At 43.4% G+C, this 27,800-nt stretch overlaps 1 protein-coding gene across 3 annotated transcripts in view; it reads right to left on the reverse strand.

Annotated features, from left to right (window-relative positions):
- Window positions 1-330: 330 nt before the first annotated feature.
- DERL1 (derlin 1) overlaps window positions 331-27,800 on the reverse strand; it is a 40,800-nt gene continuing 13,330 nt past the window's right edge. The window contains exons 1-7 of one of the 3 annotated variants that reach the window (XM_032252855.1): window positions 22,312-22,355; window positions 21,580-21,644; window positions 19,981-20,007; window positions 19,304-19,399; window positions 17,470-17,522; window positions 15,277-15,387; window positions 8,913-11,141 (exon numbers count right to left, since the gene is read on the reverse strand). In XM_032252855.1, coding sequence (XP_032108746.1) covers window positions 11,003-11,141; window positions 15,277-15,387; window positions 17,470-17,522; window positions 19,304-19,399; window positions 19,981-20,007; window positions 21,580-21,609 — 456 coding nt within the window. In that variant the 5' untranslated portion in view covers window positions 21,610-21,644; window positions 22,312-22,355 and the 3' untranslated portion in view covers window positions 8,913-11,002. Of the gene's footprint in view, window positions 372-8,912; window positions 11,142-15,276; window positions 15,388-17,469; window positions 17,523-19,303; window positions 19,400-19,980; window positions 20,008-21,579; window positions 21,645-22,311; window positions 22,356-27,800 lie in introns of those variants that run through there. The other 2 variants (XM_032252844.1, XM_032252833.1) reach the window with 2 other exon arrangements.

The following is a 27,800-nucleotide window of genomic DNA, read 5'->3' on the forward strand; positions in this document are numbered from 1 at the left end:
TAAAAGATGATACAGCAACAAGAATGAAAGTACTGCAATTATATACAACAATGTGGATGACTCCCACAAACACGATGTTAAATATTAACTAAAGAAGCCAAACACAAAGAATACACAGTATGAGTCCATTTATATAATATTCAAAAACTAGTCAATGTAAGTACAAGTCAGGATAGGTGCTCACTTGGGGAGTTGATGACTGGAAGGGAGTTCAAGAAGCCTTCTTGGGGGCTGGTAATGTCACCTATTCTTTTTCTCAAGATGGAGTCTCCTTCTGTCACCCAGGCTGGAGTACAATGGCGTGATCTTGGCTCACTGCAAACTCTGCCACCCAGGTTCAAGCAATTCTCCTGCCCCAGCCTTCTGAGTAGCTGGAATTACAGGTGCCCGCCACCACGCCCGGCTAATTTTTGCGTTTTTAGTAAAGACAGGGTTTCACCAAGTTGGCCAGGCTGGTCTTGAGCCCCTGACCTCAAGTGATCCACCCACCTTGGCCTCCCAAAGTCCTGGGATTACAGGCATGAGCCACCACACCTGGCTAATGTCATCTATTCTGATCAGGGTGCTGGTTGTATAGGTGTGCTCCGTTTGTAAAAAATTCATCAAGCTGTTGATCTGTTCTTTAGACTTCTCCAAGTAAAGATGTGAATTGCTGGATCACTGGTTTTGTTGGCTGGGCTGTATTTATGTGAATGTGATACTGTGCTGAAACAATGCTTCGTGTTTTCCACATTTCATTTTCCTCCTATGCATGCTGAAAGACTTACGTTTCTGGGCTTCCCTGTGGTTAGTGGGGCCATGTGAGGCGTGCTGGTCAACAGCATGTGGGCAGAAATGATGCATGCTACTTTCAGCCTGGCCCCTACAACCTCCTGCACAGTCCTCCCCTTAGTCTTTCTCATTCTATTCACCACATGCAAAAAAGTCAGTGGAGCATCCTTGGAGATGCTGGAGCAATCGATAGTTCCTATTATGGCACACAAAAGAGTTTTTAAAAAAAATCTCTGCACTAAATGAAGGGAGAGCCAGGCATGGTGGCTCACACCTGTAACCCCAGCATTTTGAGAGGCTGATGCAGGCAGATCACTTGAGCCCATGAGCTCAAGACCAGCCTGGCCAACATGGTGAAACCCCATCTCTACTAAAAATCAAATAATTAGCCAGGCATAGTGGTGTGTGCCTGTAGTCCTGGCTATTTAGGAGGCTGATATAGGAGGATTAATTGAACGAGGGAGGTCAAGGCTATAATGAGCCATGATGGTGCCGCTGCATTCCAGCCTGGGCAAAAGCACGAGACCCTGTCTCAAAAAACTAAAAAGAAAAATGAAAGGAGCCTGAGTCCCTGAATAACTGCATGGAGCAGAGAAAGCCCCCTCCTGATCATACCACCCCACCTGCCCATCCACCTTGGACTGTGATTGATTGATTGATTGATTGATTTTGAAAGAGTCTCGCCCTGTCACCCAGGCTGGAGTGCAGTGGCCCGATCTCAGCTCACTGCAACCTCCACCTCTGGGGTTCGTGGAATCCTTCCACCTCAGCCTCCTGAATGGCTGGGATTACAGCCACGAGCTGTCACACGCCACTAATTTTTGTATTTTCAGTAGAGAAGGGATTTTGTCATGTTGGTCAGTCTGGCCTCAAACTCCTGGCCTCAAGTTATCTGCCTGTCTTGGCCTTCCAAAGTGCTGAGATTACAGGTGTGAGCCACCACGACCAGCCTTGGACTCTGATTTAAACAAGAAATATATCTTTGTTGTAATATTCAATGGAGATGTGGGGATTGGTTTGTTATAGTTATTAGCCTACCTTGACTATCTGACTAATACCTAATATGCCTGACTTGGATCCTGGGTCTCCAAATGGAATCTTCTCTATCTTGTAAATGGGAATAAAGGGAGAAATACATATTCTTTACTCCTTGGGTTTCCAAAGAGAGGCAGTTTCCCATAAAGGAAAAGTAAATAAGAAGCCCTTAATTTTTGTCCCAAGGGGAGGCCTATGTGATGGGTGAGGACATGAAAGAACTGAGCTGAGGCTATATACAGCCAGCTGCCTTCTCTGCTTTTCCCCATGGCAAGCCTGCTGCAGTAGACACTGTCCTTGCCTAGCTGTGCCAGTGGCCAGGAGAGTCTTTCAAATTCTGGGGTTCAGTCTTAGAAAGTCCACATGGCTACACCCCTAAGTCCTATCTTCCAATCCAGCCTTTCTCAGAAATAACACTAACATTTTTTATCTAACAATTGTGCTTATCTCTCAGCTGATTCCAAACCTAGACAAAAAGGGGAATTTATTGACCCCTAAAAAACCAACAAAGACTAGGAAAGACACTGTTCCCTGCAGCAGAGGCCCAGAAACTAGGACAAATTAGAAAGAATCCTTTTTTTTTTTTTTTAAGAGACAGGGTCTTGCTATGTTGCCCAGGCTAAAGTTCATTGGCTATTCACAGGTGCAGTCATAGCACACCGCAGCTTCAAACTCCACGGGGCTCACGTAACCCTCCCGCTTCAGCTTCCTGAGTAGCTTGGACAATAGGTGCGCAATACCACGCCCAGCTTGAAAGAATCCTTTTTAACAAGAGAAGTCAGGAACGTTTCACAGGATTTGTTAAAGAATGGGAGCATAAAGGGACTGAAATGAGGGTTGGGATGGAGTTGAAACAGCACTAGCCATGACCCCTCTCTTCCTTCCCAATTTAGATCAGCTTCACTTGTCTTTTACCTGTTAGGATTTAAAATTTCATTCAAGCAAAGAGTACTGTGTCTAAAAATAGTTTGAAAATCTCTGCTTTAGATCATCTTTTCGGTACCCTCTGGCCTTATATAAGAAATCCAAAATTTGTCCAGGCGCAGTGGCTCACACCTGTAATCCCAGCACTTTGAAAGGCCAAGGCAGGAGGATCACGAGGTCAGGAGATCGAGACCATCTCGCCAACAAAGTGAAACCCCCATCTCTACTAAAATACAAAAAAGTAGCTGGGCATGGTGGTGCATGCCTGCAGTCCCAGCTACTCGGGAGGCTGAGGCAGGAGAATTGCTTGAACCCGGGTGGCAGAGGTTGCAGTCAGCCGAGATTATGCCACTGCACTCCAACTTGGTGACAGAGCAAGATTCTGTCTCAAAAAAAAAAAAAAAAGAGAGAAATCCAAAATTTTATTTTTGCAATGTTTTGCCAATGACAGGGGTCTATAACAAAAGTAGACCAATATTGGGATGTAGAGAGAAGCCTAATGGTCAGCTTCTAAATTAGTTAAAGCCTCTTCAGGGAGCAAAGAGATATATCCAGGCTATCTTAGTTTGTAGAGTGATGGTGCTCAACCTTTTAAAAAAATTTTTAAATTTTATTTTTAATCTACTTATTTATTTTTGAGACCAGATTATGAGACCGGCTAATTTTTGTATTTTTAGTAGAGACAGGGTTTCACCATGTTGGCCAGGCTGGTCTTGAACTCCTGGCCTCAAGTGATCCACTCGCCTTGGCCTCCCAAAGTGCTGGGATTACAGGCATGAGCCACTGCACCCGACCATGGTGTTTCTGTGCTGGGTAGAGCCTGAATGGCTCACCTGAAGTGAGGAAATGTGACTACCCATGTCCCTTGCCAGAGATAGAGTTCAGAGTGGGCTATGCACGAAAGGCAGAAAGGGGCGCGTTGCACTGAAGGAACCGAGACAATCATGAGGAGGTTAGTATGCTACTTAAAGGGGTGGATTAGTTTCCTAGGCTGCTGTAGAAATCACCGCAAACTTGATGATGTAAAACAATAGAAATTGTCCTACAATTCTGGAGTTATCCAGTTCTGGAGGCCAGAAGTCTACACTCAAGGTGTTAACAAGACCACACGTCCTCCAAAGGCTAGGGGAAAGAGTCTGCACCTTGCCTCTTCCAGCCTCTGGTGGCCCCAAGTGTTCTTTGGTTCACGTGGCTTGTGGCCACATCACTCCAATCTCCATGTCCATGGTCAAATCACCTCCTATCTACGTGTCCGTGTTTTCTCCTCTTCTGTCAAATCTCTTATAGGACACTTGTCATTGGATTCAGGGCCCACCCGGATAATCCAGGATGACCTCTCCCACTCAGAATCCTTACATGAATGACATCTGCAAAGAATTTTGTTTTCCAAACAAGGTCACATTCATAGGTTCTGGGAATTAGGACATGTAGATGTCTTTTTTTTTTTTTTTTTTTTTTTTTTTTTTGAGACAGAATCTTGCTGTTTCACCCAGGCTGGAGTGCAGTCACATGATCACAGCTCACTGCAGCCTCAACCTCCTGCATGGAAGCAATCTCCTGCCTCAGCCTCCTGAGTAGCTGGGGCCACAGGTGCACACCCCGATGCCTGGTTAATTTTTTTTTTTTTTGAGACAGAGTTTCACCATCTTGGTCAGGCTGGTCTCGAACTCCTGACCTCAGGTGACCACCCGCCTTAGCCTCCCAAAGTGTTGGGATTACAAGTGTGAGCCACCACACCCAGCCCACTTGGCTAATTTTTTATATTTTTTGTAGAGCTGAGGTTTCGCCATGTTGCCCAGGCTGGTCTTGAACTCCTAAGCTCAAGTGATCTGCCCTCCTCGTCCTCCCAAAGTGACAGGATTCCAGTCATGAGCCACCACCCCCGACCTACGTATCATTTTGTTCCCCCATTCCAGTGTATAACCTCTCTGATATACACTAGAGAGGGTATATCAGATTTTGAGTAGTATGTACATAGGAAATAAAATTAATTTTTGTTTTTTGAGACAGAATCTCACTCCGTCACCAGGTGCCAGGCTGGAGCGCAGTGGTGCGACCTTGGCTCACTGCAACCTCGGCTCACTGCAACCTCCGCCTCCCAGCTTCAAGCAATTCTCCTGTCTCAGCCTCCTGAGTAGCTAGGACTACAGGCACGTGCCACCACACCCAGCTAATTTTTTTGTATTTTTAGTAGAGACGGGGTTTCAAGTGTTGGCCAGGATGAAAATTAATTAAAAAAAAAAAAAAAAGCCACCTGCTTCCCTGACCTAGAGTCTTGCTTTGTATCTGCTGCATAACTGATAAACCTTTCTATGGTGGGTAGATCCGATTAACTGCAAGCCTTTTGTTTCACTGAGTTTGGAGATTTGGGGCCAGAGAGGTAAATCACTCATGCCAAGCTTTCTGCCAGGTGTTGAGGGTGTGATGATGAATGAGACAGACACAGCACCTGCCCTCAAGCGTGGGAAGTCCCTTTCCCTGGGATGTTCAGTGTCAACACTCTCCACCCTCTCCCCCCAAAATCTTCAGCAAAGCACACACCTGTCTCCTCTCCCTAGCTCGTCTACCGAGCTTGCAAATGCTCCTCAGAGAGGAGACAGAAGGAAAGACTGTCTTGTCCTGGGCTGGAAAGAAGCAAAGCCAGAGGCTCCTCGAAGGAGCCACACACGTGGCTTGCATGCTCTAGTGGGCCAGGTAGGGCTCTTCAGGCAGGCAGCATCTATTTCTTCCTTCTTACGGCCAGAGCACTTTGATTTGCTTTTGGAAATTTTCCTCTCTCCTGTTGTGGGTACCCATAATGGGACTGTCAGTCAAATGTTTTTCCCTGAATTCCTAGCCACGGGAGAGGCACCAGGTCCAAGCTGGGTCAAAGAGTCTTGGGAGTTGAATCCTAAAAGGGAGATATACAAGAATAGAATCAAAGATGAAGCTGGTTTAGCCCAGCAAGTGCTGTGATGAGATCAATGCCTATTGCCTGGATCCCTGGTCCCCTGTCCACGTGAGGGTTCTCAGCAGGTCCTTAGAATCTGTGAGCTATTCTATATCCTTCCAATAAATTACCTTTTGCTTAACTTAGCAAGGGTCCTTTTTGGGTACCTGATGCCTGTGATCATGAAAAGTCCCAATCCCTCCTCCCCATAAGGGCTCTGGGCACCTCTAAGAGGAAACTGGCTTAGAGCAGATGAGGGCCTGGCTGTGGCGACAGAGGCATCTTACATCCTTAGAGCCTACTTCTACCTCCAGACAGTAATAATCAAAATCCAGAAGCTCCCTTAAACTAACAGTGACTGCCCTTCATCAACAAGGACTCTTAGAGTATCAGTGCCAGCCCTCAGGAAAAGGCCAACACACTGAGAGTGAAAAGAGAGATCAGATTCATCTGGGTCAGGTTAAGGCTTCAAAGGACACACTGAGCTCAGTAAACATTTCCTAAGCAATCCCTACACCTTGCACCTAGATTTAATTCTGCACTCCCTGTGGTCTCTCTGGCCATGATGACATGGCAGGGGTTTCTCCTTCTCTCTAAATATATGTGGATTTGCACAAGCCACTGGGGAATTCCTCAGGGGAGAGAAAGCTAAATTTAGACCTTCAATTAATCTTCCCAAATGTTCTTGCCTGCCTTCACTCTGGACCAAGTCTCCTTTTGCCCAGATCACCGCGGTACTCATACCCATTAGCAGATTACACACTGCAGATAAAAAGAAGCTGCTTTGCTGCTCATTTAAGTATTTTAATTTTGAGTCCATTCTTCCCATTATCTCTAACCTGTTCTAATATCCTATTTCAGGGGATTATGATTCCCTTAGATGAACAACAACAAAAAATCATTCAATGTTCCTGGGAGATGTGGCCGTTATTAGCTCTCTCCCTAAGCAGGACAAATACCTATGCAGGCCAAATTTCAGTTCAGTGCAAGAAACACCTAACACCTGTATGTGGCTGGCAGGCCTGTGCTATGCACTGGGAAACAGCGGTAAGTAAGATGCAGTCCCTGTCCTGAGGATGTTACAAACCACGGGAGGCATAGTAGGCAAATGATCAGAGGTGGAACGAGTGTCACAAGGCAGAGATTAAGGTGCCGGTGACTATGTGAGAAGATATTTCACCTTGCCTACAGGTCTAACAGGCCCCTCCTTGATGAAATGACATTTAAACTGGGCCTGGAGGCTGGTGAGAGAATCAAGACAACTGCTTCTTCTTCTTCACTGGGGCCTTATGCAAAGCTCTTCCAATTTCAGGAAGACATCATATTTTAAAAGTTCATTTTCAGCCAGGCGCGGTGGCTCATGCCCACAATCCCAGCACTTTGGAAGGCTGAGGTGGATGGATCACAAGGTCAAGAGACCGAGACCATCCTGGCCAACATGGTGAAACCCCATTTCTACTGAAAATACAAAAATTAGCTGGGCGTGGTGCCGCATGCCTGTAATCCCAGCTACTCAGGAGGCCGAGGGAGGAGAATCACTTGATCCCGGGAAGCGGAGGCTGCAGTGAGCGGAGATCATACCACCACACTCCAGCCTGGCAACAGAACAAGACTCCGTCTCAAAAAAAAAAAAAAGATTCCTTTTCATTCAAGTTGATGGATTTGGAGCTCATAATGTTTTGTCCATAGAAATATACTTACAAATAGTGGCTAGGTTTCCAGGTTAGGCTGCCAGCACCTAATTATCTACAATGGCTGCCGCACCAACAGCCAGAAATAGCATTTTATCCAGGTTGCAGTGAGCCGAGATTGCACCACTGCACTCCAGCCTGGCGGCAGAGCAAGACTCCATCTCAAAAAAAAATCTCAGGTTTAATGCTTGTGTACAGCCAGATTTTAAAACTGTAAATTAAAGGCTGATTCATAAAGTACCTGGCTCAGTGCCCAGGTGCACCCCTGAACATGGGGTTCCTACTATAACAAGCAAAGTTGATGTGAGATAAGGGGACCCATGGGAAGGAGCCTAGGCTTAAACCACACATATAAATCACGGGAAAGGCTGGGCACAGTGGCTCATGCCTATATTCCCAGCACTTTGGGAGGCCAAGGCAGGTGGCTCACCTGAGCTCAGGAGTTCAAGATCAGCCTGGGCAACATGGTGAAACCCCATCTCGACCAAAAATACAAAAAATTAGCCGAGCATGGTGGCACACACCTGTGGTCCCAGCTATTCAGGAGGCTGAGGTGGAAGGATCGCTTGAACCCAGGAGGCAGGAGGTTGCAGTAAGTTAGATCGTGCCACTGCACTCCAACCTGGGTGACAGAGTGAGACCCCATCTCAAAGAAAGAAAGGAAAGAGAAAGAAAGGGAAAAAGAGAGGGAGGGAGGGAGGAAGAGGGGAGGGAGGGAAGGAAGGACTGAAGGAAGAAAGAAGTAAATCATGGGACGTGGTATTCCCGGCCAATTCTGATCACCAGAGTCACTCTGCAAGACAAACAAATGAACTGCCAGTAAACTCATTTGCTCAGCCCAGCCTTCTCAGATACAAACAGTATAAAGTCCAGAAAGGAGTAACTTCTCCCAAAAGCTATTTATTCAGAGTATTAAGTTACTGCTGAAAGTGTAAGAGGGGCAGGGACCTCAGAAACAGAGTTGGCAATAAACAAAGATGTTGGCAACTGCAACATGGCCGATTATGAGGTCAGTGTCATTCAAAGGGTAGCTTAGAACACAATGATACTGGCAATGTGTCCTTCTAAATAAGCAGGATCTTTTTCTACTGCTTCAGTATTTGCCCAGTAATAGAAGAGGCACATACACACAGCCTGGTTCCTGTCACCTCACCTTGTGCTGAGTGAGGTTGGTCTGTGGAAGGTCAGAGATAGACTGGGATGGTTCACCCTCAAGAAAAAAAAAAGGCTCAGGAACGTGGTGGCACCTGCTGTCTAGTCTGTGTGTGTCTTACGAGGAAATGGGATTAAACTAATTTTATAAAGTTCCAGGGCTCAGATCCTTGGATAGAAGCTACAAAAATGCCATAAAGCATACTACAATCAGATATGACTCCTCACTCAAAGTTAGGAAGCATCCTCCTTCACTAAAATGAAAACCCAGGAATTCTGCTTCCAGGAATTAATCCAGCAAAAAATACTGGGTACTTCCTAAATGCTCTTCAAGAGACGACTGATTACATAGATGACATGATATCCAAGAGACAGTAGAGCAGGGATATGGAAACTTAACACAGACAACCTTCAAGCTGCACATTTTAATTTACAATTTTTACCGATAAAAAGGATTAGTTTACAAAAAGGGAAGTCCTTTATACAAAATAAGGATTTTTTTTTTCCATTTGTAAAGAGAATCCACTGACATGTTTTGCCTTACCAAGTCAAAACTCAAATCGCTTGTTTTGGTAAAATTCTTCCAGAAAGATAATCCAGATAAAATCAATAACGTCATCAGCTTCCTAACCATGTTTAAGAGGAATAACTTCATGAACATTTTGCCCTGAACAGAAGAGTTCTAAATACTTGTAACCTTTAGGAAAAAATCACTGTCCTCAGGCAGCTGACTGGTAAGAGGGTACACCGGAGACTCCGGGTCACTTGTCAGAATCTTCTTACACATACTGTGAGTCCACAGGCCTGTACAACGAGTGTACATGCAACATCATTGGAATAATGGCCTCTAAAATTTTACAAGTAAACTTTATTGTGGCCACAGGTCAACAATGAAACATATGACAGCTAAGGTTCAGACTCTCCCCACCTATTTTATCATATAAATTAAATATGGAGAGGTACACACAAACTCTATTCGAAATGAGAAGCTGTTCGCCAACTCTCATTTCCTAGGAAAACACACATCACACTGTTTAAGGTGGGGGGAAGAACAGTCATACCATTAGAGCACAATGTCTCCTGAAAAGAAACTGATCAAAATGTTCGAAGCCTTTTTAGCTGCCTCAAAGTCTGGCAGTCACTAATACTGCTCCTAACAGTCTGCTTTCAGCTAATGTCACCAAATAAAATAACTATGTGAAAAGCCATAGCCTTCAAAAATCTTTATTTGGTTATAAGCCAAGCTCTGATGGGAAAAGCCCACCTATGTGGGTATTGACGCTGGTCTGATTCACAGAGCTTGTACATTCATGACTCAAAATAGCCCCTCAAACCCAAATGATTCTAAAGCCATTACAACCTTAAATCATGTGTGATTCCCTTAGATGTGCTTATATTAATTAGCCTTAAAAAATGATCCACGTGCAGACAGGAGCTGCACCTTCCTCACAATCAATTGAAACATAACCAAAAAATGGAGGGTAGGCAAAAAAAAAAAAAAAAGATATTATTTAAATCGAGTATGAGGGTCTCTCCTCTAACTTACTCAATGAACACATATCCAGAAATGGAATCAATGCCCAGGAGCCTCTCAAAGAGAGTATCTCCCTTTAGCCGACATGATCACCTAACACAACGCAACCCAACTACTCTGGGTACACACAGCCAGTAGGCCCTACATATGAAAGGCAAAGGGGCTGCATCTCCCGCAGTTTAAACCTAACCCTGTGTTAGATGCAACGCCATTGCAGTCTTGTAGACAAAAAAAAAAAACCAGCAAAAACCCTGATATCTCATTAATACCAATCTGTGGTCCTCACTGACTCGGTGGTGCTTTTTTTATAAAAACACATCGGAAGAGGTGGCAAATGGTGACAACGGATGTCAGGTCGAAGCAATTCCAAAAGCTGAGAAAAGCGCTTCATCCGCTGCTTCAGTCTTCTCCCCCTATTGCTACAGTCCTGCCACCAAAGGGGGAAATCGTGTGAATATGATTGCTGTGACCAAGCCTTGGCAAAAGTCAATAAATAAGAGAGCCTGTCAAAAGCAGAACAATTTTATGGGCAACTTCTTCTAGTTGCAAATGTGGGGGGTGGGAAAAGAGGGAGGGAGGCATGTGTGCAAGAAGGAGATAAGCGTTCTTTTGAGAACGGTTTGGTGACCCCACCCCAGCGCCCCAGTTCGGTCCCAGCAGACTGGGACCCGCTAAAACCCATTATTCAGATGGAAAGGAGTGAAGAGAAGACACCAAAAAATGTCGTCAGTTGTGAAATTTGCACAGTTGGTGTTTGTTCTTCGTAGCAGTAAGGACTTGAATGAGAATCGTGAAAATTGTGGAACATTTATATTTTTCTTCGGGATTTAAAAAACTTTTGTCTCGTACTGAAAGACTACATTCAGTGCGGGTCAGGTCCAACAGTGTTAGCTAGAAGGCGGTTGTTAAGCGCACCCAGCACTGGGAGGAAAGGTGGCCTGAGATCGGTTGCTCGAGGCCACCCCTTCACTGGTCTCCAAGTCGAAAGCCCTGGCCCCAGTTGTGTCTCCCGCCTCCGCCATTCGGATCAGCAGCTCGTCTCATACTAGCAGGGGGCACACCAAATCCTGACACTCCTCCTCTCCTACTGGGCAGCCAGTGGTACCTGGTGCAGAAAGATAAGGATGCAAAGGGAGAGAAGAGAACAAAGTCACTTCCACATAGTGTTCTGAGCTCCGAGAATACCTCCCTCTCCTGCTGTTCCCATGGCATCTGTCATGTCGAAGGTGGTGAGCGACAGTGTCTTATTTAACTTTGACCACTGACAGCATTCGTTTTTCATGGGTTTTTTGAGACGGTGTCTCGCTTTGTCACCCAGACTGGGGTACAGTGGCACGATCTCGGCTCACTGCAACCTCTGCCTCCTGGGTTCCAGCAATTCTCCTGCCTCAGCCTCCTGAGTATCTGGGATCACTGGCAGGCGCCAACATGCCCAGCTAATTTTTTTGCATTTTTAGTAGAGACAGGGTTTCACCATGTGGGCCAGGCTGGTCTCAAACTCCTGACCTCAGTTGATCTGCCCGTCTTGGCCTCCCAAAGTGCTGGGATTACAGGCATGAGCCACCGTGCCCGGCCCCATGTTTCTTAAATGTATTAAGATTTCAGCTAAATTCACACTCTGAACATTTTTTTCTCTGCTTATAAAAGTAATCTATGCAGAACAGTATGGAAACAAAAATATTACACCCACAAGCCCAACAACCAAAGAATGACTGATAGCATCTTGGTATATCTAAATATGGATCAAACTAGATCAAGGATACAAAATAAATTCACTTTCAAAGGACAAATCCACAGCCTGCATGTTTGAGCCTTGCACAGCATTTCCAAAAGGCTCTCAGCTGAGCCCAACAAAGGGACTGGGGAAGAAGCTTTCTATGTCGGAAGTATGGGTATGTTTTAAAATGTTTTCAGAATCTGCCTTCCAGCTGCATCCTTCCCTTCTCACAGATGGTGGGAAAGCTGGGGCTGCAGAAGGTTAGATGATTTCCCACCTTAAAATTAATAAACTAAGAGTTCACAGAACAGCTAAGAGAACATAAACCGAAGCCTACACTGTCAATAGCATTTTCCAACTATTTCCCATCCTTGACCATTTTATTAATAAACTGAGAATGTGTTTAAACCTATTCTACTTATCAGATCCTCATGTTTAAAATTTTGCTTGAAAGCAGAGAGCATGATCCGATACCTCTGCTTAAACCCCTCTCGGCAGCAAGGTAAGCAGCAAGGTAAGCCATGACAGGTGACTTGTCCACAGCAGAAACCATGAAGAGGACAGGCTTTATACTTGACCTTATACTAAAGTGGTTACTATGTGAACTTAGTGAGCATTACCTTATACCAGGTGCTGCCTGCTTATAAATTCATCTGATCTTCACAACTTCATGAGGTGGGCATTACTATTACTCCTGTTTTATAAACAAGAAAACTGAGCCAACACTGAGTGAAGCGCTTCAAAAGTGACAGGATTCCAACCGAGGCAGCCTGGCTGCAGGGCCTGCGTCCTGTGCTACTTGTTACACAAGACTCCTGCCTGGAAAGGGACAGCAGTCAGTGACTGGAGCCTGTTTACATCACACTCGACACCTTGATGCCTCTCCCCAAAACAGAAAACAACCCCATTTAAACACAAAATGTACTGTGTACAGAGAAGATGTAACTACTTCTCTAAATGGAAAAGGGTACTACGAATGGATCAGCACTCCATTTAGAAAAGTAGTTGCATCTCCTTCTACTCATCGCCTGCATTTTAAACAAATACAGCTTTACCATTAAATCAAAATGTATTTCTAAGCACTGGTTTCTCAACATCCATGCCTTCTGTACAATAATATTCCTCCAAAACACATCATAAAATAGAACACTTGCAAAGGCATTGCTAGGGCTGTCTTGCTTTGCTACTCACTCTAAGACAATATGGAAGCCATCTCCACTGCTTAAGTAGATAGTGAAATTAAATGCAAGTAATTAGTATAAAAAGATACCCAATTATACATAATCAACAAAAATTTATGGTGATTTCAAAGCAGTTACTGCTTTTGCAAGGAGCTATATTTTGTCATCTGATCTGTATGCAAAATTTAACAGAAAGACTTCCACCAATGGAGAAAGTTCAAGTGGAAGGCAGACGCCAGGGCTCGGCTGATTTTGCCACTAGAATCTTGTATCCTGTGTTGCCCACATTTGAGAAGTATCTACAAGCCGTTAAGTTAGAATATGGCCATTTAAAGTAAAGTAACTGTTGGCTGCCCCCCAAAAGCGCCAAGCTTTTTTTAATTGATGCATCTGCCATCCTACTTGATAAACCTAGATCAGAAAGCCAAATGTGCTGTTATTATGTCCTTTGATAATTAGAAACCAGATTGGTCATTTGTTTTTTTAGCCTGAAGGCAATTCCAGGCTCAGAAGAGAAACAAGAGAAACAAGTTTCTTTTTATTCTCTTAAAGAAAAACACACACACCACGACCACCAATATGATGTATTTCTGTATATTACAGCTCGCAATTTGAAATGTCTTTGAAAAACATAACCCTACCCTATAAAAGGAAGGGGAGAAGGATTTACTGCCCTCACTGATCCCTCAGAAGAATGACAGAACTGCAAAACATTAAAATTAGCAAGATGCGAAAGAGTTTGGTTTGTTTTTTTTACAGCTTTTAAATGTAAGCTATTACGGCACATCCCTGACACGAGATTAGGCACGATTGTCAGGCAGGCTGTGACACCCAGATGGTGATTTAACTGGTCCCTTCTTCAACAGCCTTTTGCCTCACTCGTGTGACGGAAAAGTCACACGACTATTACATGCTTTTGTGTGTAATAGTGCGCGTCTCCTCTCAGCTAGTCAAAATCCTGCTCTCCTACCCCCACCTTTAAGAATATGGCAACTATCACACCTGTAATCCCAACACTTTGGAGGCCAAGGTGGGTGGATCATGAGGTCAGGAGATCAAGACCATCCAGGCCATGGTGAAACCCCATTTCTCTACTAAAATACAAAAAATTAGCCAGGTGTGGTGGCGCGCACACACCTCCTACTCAGGAGGCTGAGGCAGGGGAATTGCTTGAATCAAGGAGACGGAGGCTGCAGTGCGCCAAGATCATGCCACTGCACTCCAGCCTGGCAAAAGAGCAAGACTCCGTCTCAAAAAAAAAAAAAAAGAATATGGCAACTAGCTTTACTTACTAAGAACCCACAACTGTGCTCCCAAAAGTGTATCTTACTCGTGCAGTCCTATGAGACTTGGGCTTCCCCCACAATTTGCAGACTTGCAAACTGAAGCTTGGAGGTTTGATTAAGTAACTTTCCCAATATAAAAACTGCCATCTGAGGGGACTAGGATTCAAACCCAAGTTTTGATTCAAAAATCAAAGCTGTTGCCCTTAGCGGCCCACTTCAGTAAACCCTAAAAACAGATCAAGAGCACAAACTCCCAGAGGGTTGGGACTATACAAACCTCAAGTCTCTCATTTTAATGCTGAACAATCCTGTAAAATGTCTATTCCATAGTATTTAATATGAAATTAAAATTGCTGACCAACAAGCCAACTTACCCTTCCTTGGGCAAAATCATGGGTAAAAACTGATGTACCAAGAAAAGAAACCCCACACCAGGTGCGGTGGCTCACGCCTGTAATCCCAGCAGTTTGGTAGGCCGAGGTGGGCAGATCACCTGAGGTCAGGAGTTTGAGATCAGCCTGACCAACATGGAGAAACCCCGTCTCTACTAAAAATACAAAATTAGATGGATATGGTGCCGCATGCCCATAACCCCAGCTACTCGAGGCAGGAGAATCACTTGAACCTGAGAAGCGGAAGTTGCGATGAGCTGAGATCGCGCCATTGCACTCCAGCCTGGGCAACAGCAGTGAAACTCCGTCTCAAAAAAAAAGAAAAAAGAAAAGAAAAGAAAAACACCCATTTCCCCAGCCCACTGCCTTGCACTCTAGAGTTGTATGAGGTCCTCCAGCAGGTTCCGTGGGCTGAGGTGCCTCCTGTGATGCTGGAATCTAGTCGTCAGTGGTCCCTGGTAAAAGAGCACCAGGAAGGCAACTGAGCCGAGGCTTTCGTCCCTGACTTCCTGTGACTGTGTGACTAGGGTAAGTCATTCGTTGCCTCAGATTTCTCCATCAGATGGGGTGTGGGGGTAAATCCTACTCCTCATGGAGCTCTTATTAGGATGCATTAAGAACACAGGCAGTAAAATGTTAGATGAGGCAGGAAAAAAACACTTACAAAAACTGAGGTGTGGATAGAAAATTTCTTCCTCCCAAGTCCATTGGGTATCTGAACATTAGGAAAAAATACAGATGTCCAACAAGATTTCCAATAAGCTCATTGATTACCCTGCAAAGAGAGCAGAATGAGTTTAAAGACATTCAAGCAATACAGTGAGATGCATCAAGTTTTAACCAATAGCATAAGGAAGACAGCCTTCAAGGCAGCCCATGTAGTCCCTGCGAGTCTGTGAGAGCTGATAATGAGCCCTTTTGTAGTCTGAGTGGCAAATGCATTCTGAGGGAGACGGGAAATCAGTTCTGCTGAACCGATGAGGCCCGCCGCTCTTCAAGGCCGGCAGCCCCTCTGACATCGCTTCCAAGCACCAGCCTATCCTCAAAATATTGTTTTTGCTACTTCCTGCCTCAAGAGTTGGGGAAGTTGCAAAGGAAGCTTCTGAATGCTTTCAGTCATGAATACTGTATTTGCAAAATGTGGGCAAACATGAAAGCTACCAAGAGAGAAGCGTGGGAGTAAGGAAAAGAGGAACAATAAATCCCTGTTCCCCCTTTCCTGGGGCCATTAAGCACCTCTCTCCTGCCTCTTGTACCCTTGGGTGTAAGACACCACAGAGATCACTTAGGAAAGCTGACTTCAATCCTGTAATCCTAAAATCGACGCTGACCTTCTTCAGTTCTCCCATGGCTTACCTACGGGTCACCTCGAGGTTGTACAGATCTACTGTTACTTGTACATATCGTCTTTGTCTTCACCTGAAACATGATTCCTGTCAGGGACAAATCAACCCCTGTGACTACTTCCAGACTTCGCCTTCCTGAGTGGAAGAATGGCTTTACCAAGCTCAGAACATGCTTTGCCCTACACAATCTGCTCCATTCATTCACTTCTCTAGGATCACACAGAGCAAATATGTCAGATACATGAAGAGCCAGTACTATGAAAATCGATTAAAATATTGCAAATAGTTCGTAGTACAAGAAATGGGAGTTCTGGCTGGGTACACTGACTCAGGCCTGCAATCCCAGCACTTTGGTAGGCCAAGGCAGGCAGATCATTTGAGGTCAGGAGTTTGAGACCAGCTTGGGTAACACAGCAAAAACCTCATCTCTACAAAAAATACAAAAAGTGGCCAGGTGCGGTGGTGCACACCTGTAATCCCAGCTACTTGGGAGGCTGAGGCATGAGAACTGCTTGAACCCAGGAGGCAGAGGTTGCAGTGAGCCAAGATCACGCCACTGCACTCCAGCCTCGGTGACAGATAGAGACCCCCATCTGGAAAAAATAAATAAATACATAAAAAGAAAAACTGAAGAAATGGGAATTCTTAGAGAAGCTGCATCTTGGTGTCCTCCCTTTAAAATTCTGCCTGGATAAATTAAAGGTATTCCTAAGTCTAGTTCTAATTCCTGGCCAACAAACTGGATATTTGACCCTGGTGGGCCAAAAGTTCTATATTATCAGGCAGGCACAGTGGCTCATTCCTGTAATCCCAGCACTTTGGGAGGCCAAGGTAGGCGGATCACTTGAGGTCAAGAGTTTAAGACCAGCCTGGCCAATGTGGCAAAACCTCGTCTTTACTAAAAATCAAAAATAAATAAATAAAATAAATAGCTGGGCATGGTGGCAGGCCCCTGTAATCCCAGCTACTCAGAGGCTGAGGCAGGAGAATCGCTTGAACCTGGGAGGCAGAGGTTGCCATAGGCCAAGATCATACCTGAATGACAAGAATGAAACTTAGTCTCAAAAAACAAACAAAACAAAAACAAAGTTCTGTCTTATCAAACCACTGGCAAAATGATATCCTATCTAAGAATCTGGATTTCTATGACTGGTCAGCAGTTTCCAAGGCATTCTGGAAATGCTTTATGAATATAAGACATAGTAATTTTATACATAGCTCTTAGACGAGTCAGACACAAATTAAGTCTATGTTTGCTCAATCTCAATAGTGAATCCAGAAACACATATTTATTCCTATACACACATAGGAACGTACTGCGTGTAACAATAAATTTACAAAATCACAACCATTCAATATTCAATGTGCTTAAAGCCCTAAGATCTAATCAATTAGATGAAGTAAAATTATTCCGTAAGTATAAGGTTTAATGCATCAATGCTGAGATTCTTTAAAGTTGTATAAAGATTAGAGAAAGATATTTCCAATTATATATATCTAATATCACTTACGAGCCTCCGATGATATAGTTGAATCCAAGGATAACCCAGGGTAAATAGCAGGCCTAGGACAGAATGAACATACGCAAATGTGAGTAGCCACATCTAAAGAGGACACAGCTACTACAGGGACTGAAATGAGTAAGGATACACTGACAAGGGCTTTATAGAAATCCTCTGGAAAGTCACTGCAAAACTTCTCAGCTCAATCTAGCATTATTCCCACTATACTTAAACCTTCCTATGTAAAACTATACTTAATTGTGTATTTACAACTGGAAGGACACAGTACTTTTCCCATAGATCTGATGCAATACAGGCCCTGCTGAATTACTATTAACAGCTTCAAAAAGTAGATGAGTGTCCTACAGATGCTACGAAAAGCAAGGCCCGGCCAGGTGCAGTGGCTCATGCCTGTAATCCCTGCACTTTGGGAGGCCAAGACAGGCAGATCACAAAGTCAGGAGTTCAAGACCAGCCTGGCCACCATGGTGAAACCCCGTCTCTACTAAAAATACAAAAATTAGCTGGGCATGGTGGCACACACCTGTAATCCCAGCTACTTGGGAGGCTGAGGCGGGAGAATCACTTGAACCTGGGAGGTGGAGGTTGCAGTGAGCCAAGATTGTGCCACTGCACACCAGCCTGGGCGACAGCGCAAGACTCCATCTCAAAAAAGCAAGGCCCGTGATAGAATCACACTAAGGTTCCAGCCAACAAATTGTGACAAATAAACATACCCCATCTTTTTAGGTTCTTCTACATATTTTGTGAAATTCCTCTGAATTTTTATCTCATTACACATTGATATCTAAAACTAATACTCTCCCAAATAAGAAAGCTCTCCAGATGAACTCAACATTTGAGCACCTTACCAAATTCAAGACATCATACCAAGAGCTAAAGGAGTTGTGAGAAACTTCACAAACTAGGAAAGAGAGGGTTATACTTAAATAACTTTATAGCTACATATGGTAAGTACTAAAGAGGAACACAAAGGATTGAAAAAGCCTTTCAAAGGTAAGGCTCATTCTAGGCAGGAGACTCACGAAATATGTTCAGTTCCAACTCAAATTAAGAATGGGTAGGGGCCGGGCGCGGTGGCTCAAGCCTGTAATCCCAGCACTGTGGGAGGTTGAGGCGGGTGGATCACAAGGTCAACAGATCGAGACCATCCTGGTCAACATGGTGAAACCCCGTCTCTACTAAAACTACAAAAAATTAGCTGGGCATGGTGGTGCGTGCCTGTAATCCCAGCTACTCAGGAGGCTGAGGCAGGAGAATTGCCTGAACCCAGGAGGCGGAGGTTGCGGTGAGCCGAGATCGCGCCATTGCACGCCAGCCTGGGTAACATGAGTGAAACTGTCTCAAAAAAAAAAAAAAGAATGGGTAGGATTTATATGAAGAAAAGAATCCGGATGCTACAGGTGGGACATCTGAACATTGGGAAAGAATGCACAAAGAGACATGTTTGGCAGCAGAAACAATCGTCGCAGCTACAGTGTAAAGCAAATAACAGGGAACGAGGGAGCGATAAGAACAGATTTTTAAAGGCAGGGTTTCACATGAGTTATCTCTCCTTCTCTCTAACGCACCCAGGTAAGATAACTCAGGGATATATCCCTGAGGGGCCCAAGGTACAGAGGGAGTGAAGAAGATGAAAGCCAGCCAAGGACTCCCGGTTGGCTAACAGAGCTGGGGTTGAGGAGGGCAGAAAGGGGCTTGCCTATGGTACGCTGCTCTGCAGTGACCTCTCCTGGATAAGTCAGAAAGTACATCTCGGGACTGAAGAGGGATTTCTGCAAAGACTAATGAAAAGGACACTTTTCCAACCAAGGTAAAGTACCTTAAATCGTGTTCCAAACCAAAATGATACAATCATGTCTCTGTTCAGCTGGGCCCAGACATAAAGTACTGACATGATCAGAGGAATCATCAGCAACTGCAAAAGAAGTTGACATGTAAAAACCAGGCTCCAAAGGTACTTTAAAAAAGTGTTTATCTACTGTGCTTTTTACCCCTCCTCTTCAAAAAACTCCTTATCTGGGTAAAGGATAACTCAACTGATCAGAATTATAAATTGATCCTACTATTTAATTTATCATGCAATGAATGCTACAAAATCCTATAATAAAACACAAAACTATATTGTTTTAGATGGATTCAGAAACGTAAGAGTCAAGCTCTGTTATTTATAAAAAGCAAGCAACAAAGCATTACCATATAATCTCAATTTTTAAAAAACGTCCATATACATGCCTAGAAAATAGACAACCATTAGTGTCAATGTTCAAACACTAAAAAGAAGCCAGAAACGAACAAGGAAAGCAATGATTTAGATAGCTCATGTAAGATCTTCAACCTGACTTAAGATATTTAAAATAAAACAGCTATAATTCTATAATTTCAAAATACTACAAAATTAACCCCATAGTTAATGCAATTTCAACTTCTGACAAAGGCCATTAATAGTATATTTGAAACATATAAAAGGGCAAGTAGATAGTTTAAAGGGACACTCACCTGCATATCCATTGCTAATCCAGTAATCTTGGTTGGTAAAGTTAAAGATCAGACATAAAAGAAGCATTCTGTACCTAGTCAAGACTGATGTGGTTATTTTCCTCCCATTTAAAAGCTCATTTGGCCAGGTGTAATTTGGCTCATGCCTGTAATCTCTGCACTTTGGAAGGCCAAGATGGGAGTATTGCTTGAGGCCAGGAGTTCCAGACCAGCCTGGGCAACATAGCGAGACCCCATCTCTAATTTATACATCTATATTTTTTTTTATTTTATTTATTTATTTTTTTTTTTTTTGAGATGGAGTTTCACTCTTGTTACCCAGGCTGGAGTGCACTGGCGCGATCTCGGCTCACCGCAACCTCCGCCTCCTGGGTTCAGGCAATTCTCCTGCCTCAACCTCCTCAGTAGCTAGGATTACAGGCACGCGCCACCATGCCCAACTAATGTTTTGTATTTTTTTTAGTAGAGACAGGGTTTCACCATGTTGACCAGGATGGTCTTGATCTCTTGACCTCGTGAACCACCCACCTCGGCCTCCCAAAGTGCTGGGATTACAGGCTTGAGCCACCACGCCCAGCCCATATTTTTTTAATTTAAAAAAATTGTTTAATTTAATTCCAGTGTTCTGAAGGAAGATACTTTTTTATAGTTCAGATTGCTTAAAACATTCCACAACACAAAGATATCTAATCTTCATTATGCATATCCCATTAGGTGTCATGACAAGGATAAGTAGAAATCAACAGCTTCAGCAGATGACTTAGTCTGGTCATCTGGCATCCTTTTTCTCTGCCATTGCATGTTAACATCTCTCCTTCAAATAAAGAATGAAGATGCCTGTATCCTTTGAAGGAAATAATCATTCTACCTACATTCTCAGGGCTCTATGGCATGGTTAAAGTACAAAATATTTCTTTCCTTCCCTTAAAGGAGGGGAAAGGGCATCCACAGTGCCACATTTGCTGGCCCTTGGCCAAGTTTAAATGGAAGCTGAGCCCAAGGGCAACTTTGAGCTCACCAATTCTGCACAGGACCTGAGACATCAAGAGCTGCTGTTGCTCTCACCATCTGTGAGATTCCTACAGTTGGGGGACTGCTGACAACTGCTATTGAGACAGAGCAGAGAAATATACTGTGTCCCTTCCCAGAGCGGCGTACTTTATAGAGGGACTGAATTACTATAGAGGAGGACAGCAATGAAGTCAGAAAAGGATGCTGGTTGTAAATTAATGTTCTAGTAAGGACCACAGATTTCAAAAGCTGTCTCATGGCATGGACTCTCTTTGTGCCCCAGTCAACAAGCTGTCACACATGAGAACACAGAGAACCGGGAACAAAAAGAGGGAACAGTCATAAAACTACCCAACCAAAGGTGGAAAAAAATTGCACAAAGGCAATGGCTTAGAGCATCACTCAAGGGCTATATAATTAACTATAGCTTTAAAAAAAAAACAAAAAAAACAAACTTTATTCTTATTAACTGCAGTCAACAAAAATGAAAATATTATAATTTGAAATTTTTATAGAATATTATCTATTTCCCCAAACCTGGAAAAAAACTGGTTTATTTCTGGCCCCAAATCACAGATTGAAGGATACCACGATGCAAATCCAGTTAAAGAGCAACATGAATAAATAGTCTGCTGGCCTCCCATCAAAAGCTCCTGGGAACAAAAACAAGCCAAATGTCATGGTTCAGAATTTCAAAACAAAGTAACATCTACGAAGAGAAACACTTCAAAAAGTTATAGAAAAAGCCAAAATGAGAACATTTTAAAAATCACTCATCTCTAGAACTAAAGAGAATTTTTTAAAATATCTAAACAATGTCCTCAATAAAGCCCTGAATCAAAGTCACCTGAGTAAGGTTCATCTTCGCTCTCCTAATTGAATTCCAGTAAGCGACATGCTCTGACTACCACAGGCTAAAACAGACCCAGAGGAAGTACAGTCAATTCCGCAGCTATGAGTCCTGCATCCCGAAGACCAGTGAGGCCCCCCAAGCTCCCTCCCAGCCTGTCAGCCTTTCCTTCTTGGCTCTCACCATGATCTGATGGCTGCATTTGGGACTATATGCTTGATCCCTGGCCTCCCCCACTAGACCATAAGCTCTGTTGGAGGAGGAACCTCTTTTGTCTCCTGTTGCATCTCCTCCAGCATAGCTATGCTGGGAGGCACTTACCATTATCATTAGAAACACACATAGACACACATGCCACCTGTCCCGCACTGGCCTTAGAAATGGAAAAGAAAGTCTCTGTCTTCCAGGGCCTTACATTCTACCAAGAGAAAACAATGTGGGGGAAAGAGGGAATAAAGGATCAGCCAAACCTTGCCATAGCCTCTGACTCAGTCCTCATACTGCATCTGGCAGGGAGAACAGAAAGACCTATGACCCACTTCTTACACATGAGGAGTTCAGGTCACATGACCAAACAGAGCTTGTTAGAAGCAGAGTGACATCTAATTACTAGCACAGTGCTCTTGTCACTGCACCATATGCCTTACTGGGCAGAATAATCAACAACAGCCTAGCTCTCATGTTACCCAGGCTGGAGTGCAATGGCGCGATCTCGGCTCACCGCAACCTCCGCCTCCTGGGTTCAGGCAATTCTCCTGCCTCAGCCTCCTGAGTAGCTGGGATTACAGGCACGCGCCACCATGCCCAGCTAATTTTTTGTAGTTTTAGTAGAGACGGGGTTTCACCATGTTGACCAGGATGGTCTCGATCTCTTGACCTCGTGATCCACCCGCCTCGGCCTCCCAAAGTGCTGGGATTACAGGCTTGAGCCACCGCGCCCGGCCTTCTTTATCTTTTTTGAGACAGAGTACCACTCTGTTACCCAGGCTGGAATGCAGTGGCACAATCTCAACTCACTGCAACCTCTGTCTCCCAGGTACAAGCAATTGTCCTGCCTCAGCCTCCCGAGAAGCTGGGATTACAGGTGTCCACCGCCACACCCAGCTAATTTTTGTATTTTTAGTAGAGATGGGGTTTCACCATGTTGGTCAGGCTGGTCCTAGCTCTCTTACAAGCATGATTCCTAATGCCTTTAGTTACAAGACTTTCAGAGAAGCAAAAAAAGAAACAGAAATGACTGTACGATCACTCTAGCTTGAAAGTCACTTTCCCTCCCTGCTCCACATCCTCTCACAGTTACATGCCATAGCTAGTCATTTAAAAAAAAAGAAACCCAACAAGTGTCAGTGAGGCAAAAGGATATAGCTAAAAGAAAATAGGTTTCCAGCAAAAGTGGCTTCTCCTCTCCTTAATTTCTCCCTTGAAGCACACTTCAGCCGGTGTTAAGCAGACCTAATGCTAGAAGATCACAATGATGAATCAGAGCTGAAATTCTAACACAATTTCTTAATTTTAATAACAGCTGTGCTTCCTTTGATGTGGCTTTGGCTGTCTGATTCCTAAGGAGTCTTTAGACTGAGTACTTAAAATATTGTAATCATATAAATTATGGTACTATATTATCTGGCATGCTTGCAACTGAGAATTTACAAATTAACTGGTTTCAAATTACAGTCTTCCAGTTCAAATCAGAAACCTCATAAATAAGCCAACTCTGCTATATACCTAACAATTTAGCCAGGCAGGAAAAGATGCAGGTGGCAAACATTTTGTTAAGATGTTAACTTAAAGCTACATGGTTGAGAGAAAACGAGATTTCTCCCAGAAAACTAAGTGAACCTGGGTTCCAGTCCTAGCTCCGTATATTCAAAGAGCTTTGCGACTTTTGGGACATGTCACCACCACTCCAGATCACTGTTTTCTTATCTATGAAATAAGGGCGTTAAATAGAATGATCTCGAAAGTTCCTCTCTACATATTTATAACAGCTATTATTCACAATGGTCAAAAAATGAAACCAAGTCAAATGTCTTATCAACTGACGACTGAATAAATTAAAAGGAGGTATATCCATACAATGGACTCTTACTTGGCAATAAAATGGAATGAAGTACTGACACAAGCTATATGAGAGAACCTTGAAAACATTATGCTATGTAAAAGACGTTAAGTCACAAAAGGCAACATCCCGTATGATTTTGTTTTAAGAAATGCCCAGAACAGGCAAATCTAAAGCGGTAATAAGATCAGTGGTTTTAGCTGGGTACAGTGGCTCACATCTGTAATACCAGCACTTTGGGTAGCTGAGGTGGGCAAATCACTTGAGGTCAGGAGTTTGAGACCAGCCTGGCCAACATGGTGAAACCCCGTCTACTAAAAATATAAAAATTAGCCAAGTGTGGTGGTATACGCCTGTCCCAGCTACTCAAGAGACTGAGGCATGAGAATTGCTTGAACCTGAGATGCAGAGGTTGCAGTGAACCAAGATGGCACCACTGCACTCCAGCCTGGGTGACAGAGTGAGACTCTGTCTCAAAAAAATAATAATTATCAGTGGTTTCCTAAGGCATCTGGGGGAGGAAGGTATTAAATGAAAAGGGAGAGGAGCTGCTAATGGCAGGGTTTTTTTGGGGGGTGATGAAATATTATAAAAATGAGTGTGATAATGACTGCGCAACTCTGTCATGATACTAAAAACGAATGAATTGTGTGTATTTTAAATGGGTACGTTGTATGGTACGTGAATTACATCTCAATAACGCTGTTAAAAAAAATGCCTCTCAGCTCAAGCATTTCAAAATGCCCTGTAGTTGGTGAGTAGGGAATGAGGGGGCAACTTATAAGAATCAAAGCAAATAAAAGAGACCAGTGACCTAATAATCCCACAAATTTGTCCTAAATTGGTAGTCAGGGAGAATAACATTACAATTTGTTTTATTACCTGACTAGGTAACAGGGATGGGTAAATAGATTCAAAGACTTTAAATACACACAAGCAGACAAAAATAAAAAGTGGCCATTGGCCAGGCGCGGTGGTTCACGCCTGTAATCCCCGCACTTTGAGAACTCAAGGCAGGTGGATCACTTGATGTCAGGAATTCGAGGCCAGCCTGGCCAACACGGCCAAACGCCACCTCTACCAAAAATACAAAAATTAGCCAGGCATGGTGGTGCACACCTGGAATCCTAGCTACTCAGGAGGCGGAGGCACGAGAATCGCTTGAACCCAGGAGGCAGAGGTTACGGTGAACCGAGACCACGCCACTGCACTCCAGCCTGGGTGACAAAGTGAAACTGTATCTCAAAAAAAAAAAAAAAAAGGTCATGGAATTATTGCAATTTAGGTTTAATAACAACATGAGAATTATTTTTTTAAGTCCTTACAGTTCAGAGCTAAATTCTGAAATATTTATGAATGAAATATCTGGCATTTTGATTCAGATAATCAGGAGTAGAGGACAGCCATAGATATAGATGAAACAAGACTGGCTATGAGATAACTATTAGAGGTGATAACCATTAGATGGTTAGGGAGGGGTTCATAGTGTCACACCCTACGACATGGATGAACCTTAAAAACACTGTGCTAAGTGAAAGACGCCAGTCACCAAAGGACATATGAAATGTCCTGAATAGGTAAATCCATACACATGTAAAGTAGATTAGTGGTTGCCAGAGGCTGGGAGGAAGGAAAGGGGTGAAGAGTGACTGCTTTGGCTTTTTTGGGGGTGATGAAAATGTTCTGGAATTAGACTGTGGTGATGACTGCATAACATTGTGAATATACTAAAGACCACTGAATTGTACACCTTAAAATGGTTAAAATGATGAATTTTATGTTATGTGAATTTGGTCTTAATAAAAAGAAAAAGGGTTCATTGGCTTTTCCCTCCACTTCTGCATATGTTTGAAAATTTCCCAGAATAAAATTTTGAATAACTGATCATAGATCATCCATACTTAATCTATTTTACTATTGAGATAACATTTACTATCAATATAAAAAAAATTACTCCAGCTGGGCACAGTGCCTCACACCTGTAATCCCAGCACTTTGGGAGGTAAAGGTGGGGAGATCTCTGAAGCCCAGGAGTTCAAGACCAGTTTGGGCAACATGGTGAAACCCATCTCTACAAAAAATACAAAAATCAGCCAGGTGTGGTGATCTACACCTACACTCAGAGCTACTCAGGAGGCTAAGGTGGGAGGATCACTTGAACCCAGGCAGTCAAGGCTTCAGGGAGCCATGACCGTACCACTATACTCCAGCCTGGGTGACAGAGCAAAATCCTGTCTCCAAAAAAAAAAAAAAAAAATTACTCTAATAACTTAATCCTCAATTAAGCTATACCAGAAACGCAGAATGCTAAGCACTCAGTATCATAATGGGTCCAACCGGAACAAAGGAGAATAAAAATCACATATTCTGGTAGATTTAAAGATCAAACCCCTGATATGGAGGTGAGAGGCCTAGCTGTCAGTTTCACTTCTGCCAAGTTACTTCACTTCCTTGAATCTCCTATTCATCTTTTGATAAAACTCGGGAAACTAAAATAGGTTCCTCCCAATAGTAATATAATAGTCTGTAACCTTACACTTTTTATTAATACAATTTCTTTCTTTTCAAAAAGAACCTAGTAGCAAATGCCAATTTAAGGAAAAATGTTATTTGTCATCAAATACCTATCCTACCATTCCACAATTCTCAACCATATGAGCACTGACTTCCATTTAAGGGTGGTTCAGAGTTCTCTACCCTGAGCTAATAGCCCGCAAGTTTACAAAGTCTCTGAAGTCAGTCAACCTTTTCAAAGTCATTTAAATTTAACAAAATTATATCCGTATTTTAACACAGTATATTCATGTAATATTTCTTTAGTATAAGCACTCAGAACAGCATGTAAGGTATTGTAGGAAATAAATGACAATTCAGTAAGACACTTTTAAGAAAAGATTTTTAGAATGTACCCATAACATTACATAGGTTGGCTAGACACAGTGGCTCACACCTATAATCCCAGGACTTTGGGAGGCTGAGGCAGGCAGATCACTTGAAATCAGGAGTTCAAGATCAGCTTGGCCAACAGGGTGAAACCCCGTCTCTACTAAAAATACAAAAATTAGCCAGGCAAGGTGGCAGGTGCCTGTAATCTCAGAGGCAGAGAATTGCTTGAACCCTGGAGGTAGAGGCTTTAGTAAACTAAAATAGCACTACTGCACTCCAGCCTGGGCGACAGAGCAAGACTGCCTCAAAAAAAAAAAAATTACATAGGTACTCATACCTGACAAACTACCACATATTATTAAATCTCGGCTATATACTGTATGTTAGAGTTTTTCAATCAGAGAACAAATCAGGCTTTTAATGACATAAATTGGTGTTTTTCAACCCCAATCTAGGAGGCATATATACTGCAGCCCAATTTTGCACTGAAGGACAAGGACTGCTGTGAAAGAAATGAGTGAGACCATCAAAATTTATGACAGGCACACAGCTCAGCCACTAAGGAGATGGGCAAGACACGTCAACCTCTGATCTGCTGCATCTATAAAATGGTAACACTGCTACTTATACCTCAGGATGTTGTGAGGATTAAAAATCGAATAATCGGCTGGGCACGGTGGCTCGCATGTGTAATTCCAGCACTTTGGGAGGCCGAGGTGGACGGATCACAAGGTCAAGAGATCGAGAACATCCTGGCCAACATGGTGAAACCCTGTCTCTACTAAAAATACAAAAATTAGCAAGGCGTGGTGGCACTAGCCTGTAATCCCAGGTACTCGGGAGGCTAAGGCAGGAGAATTACTTGAACGCAGAAGGTGGAGGTCGCAGTGAACCAAGATTGCGCCACTGCACTCTAGCTAGGCAACAAAGTGAGACTCTGTCTCAAAAAAAAAAAAAAAAAAAAAAAATCAAATAATTTACATGCCTAGTACAGTCCAGGCACAGTCACTGAGC

The sequence above is a fragment of the Sapajus apella genome, unplaced genomic scaffold, assembly GCF_009761245.1.
Source record: "Sapajus apella isolate SASKATOON/1434 unplaced genomic scaffold, GSC_monkey_1.0 scaffold3, whole genome shotgun sequence".
Taxonomy (NCBI): domain Eukaryota; kingdom Metazoa; phylum Chordata; class Mammalia; order Primates; family Cebidae; genus Sapajus; species Sapajus apella.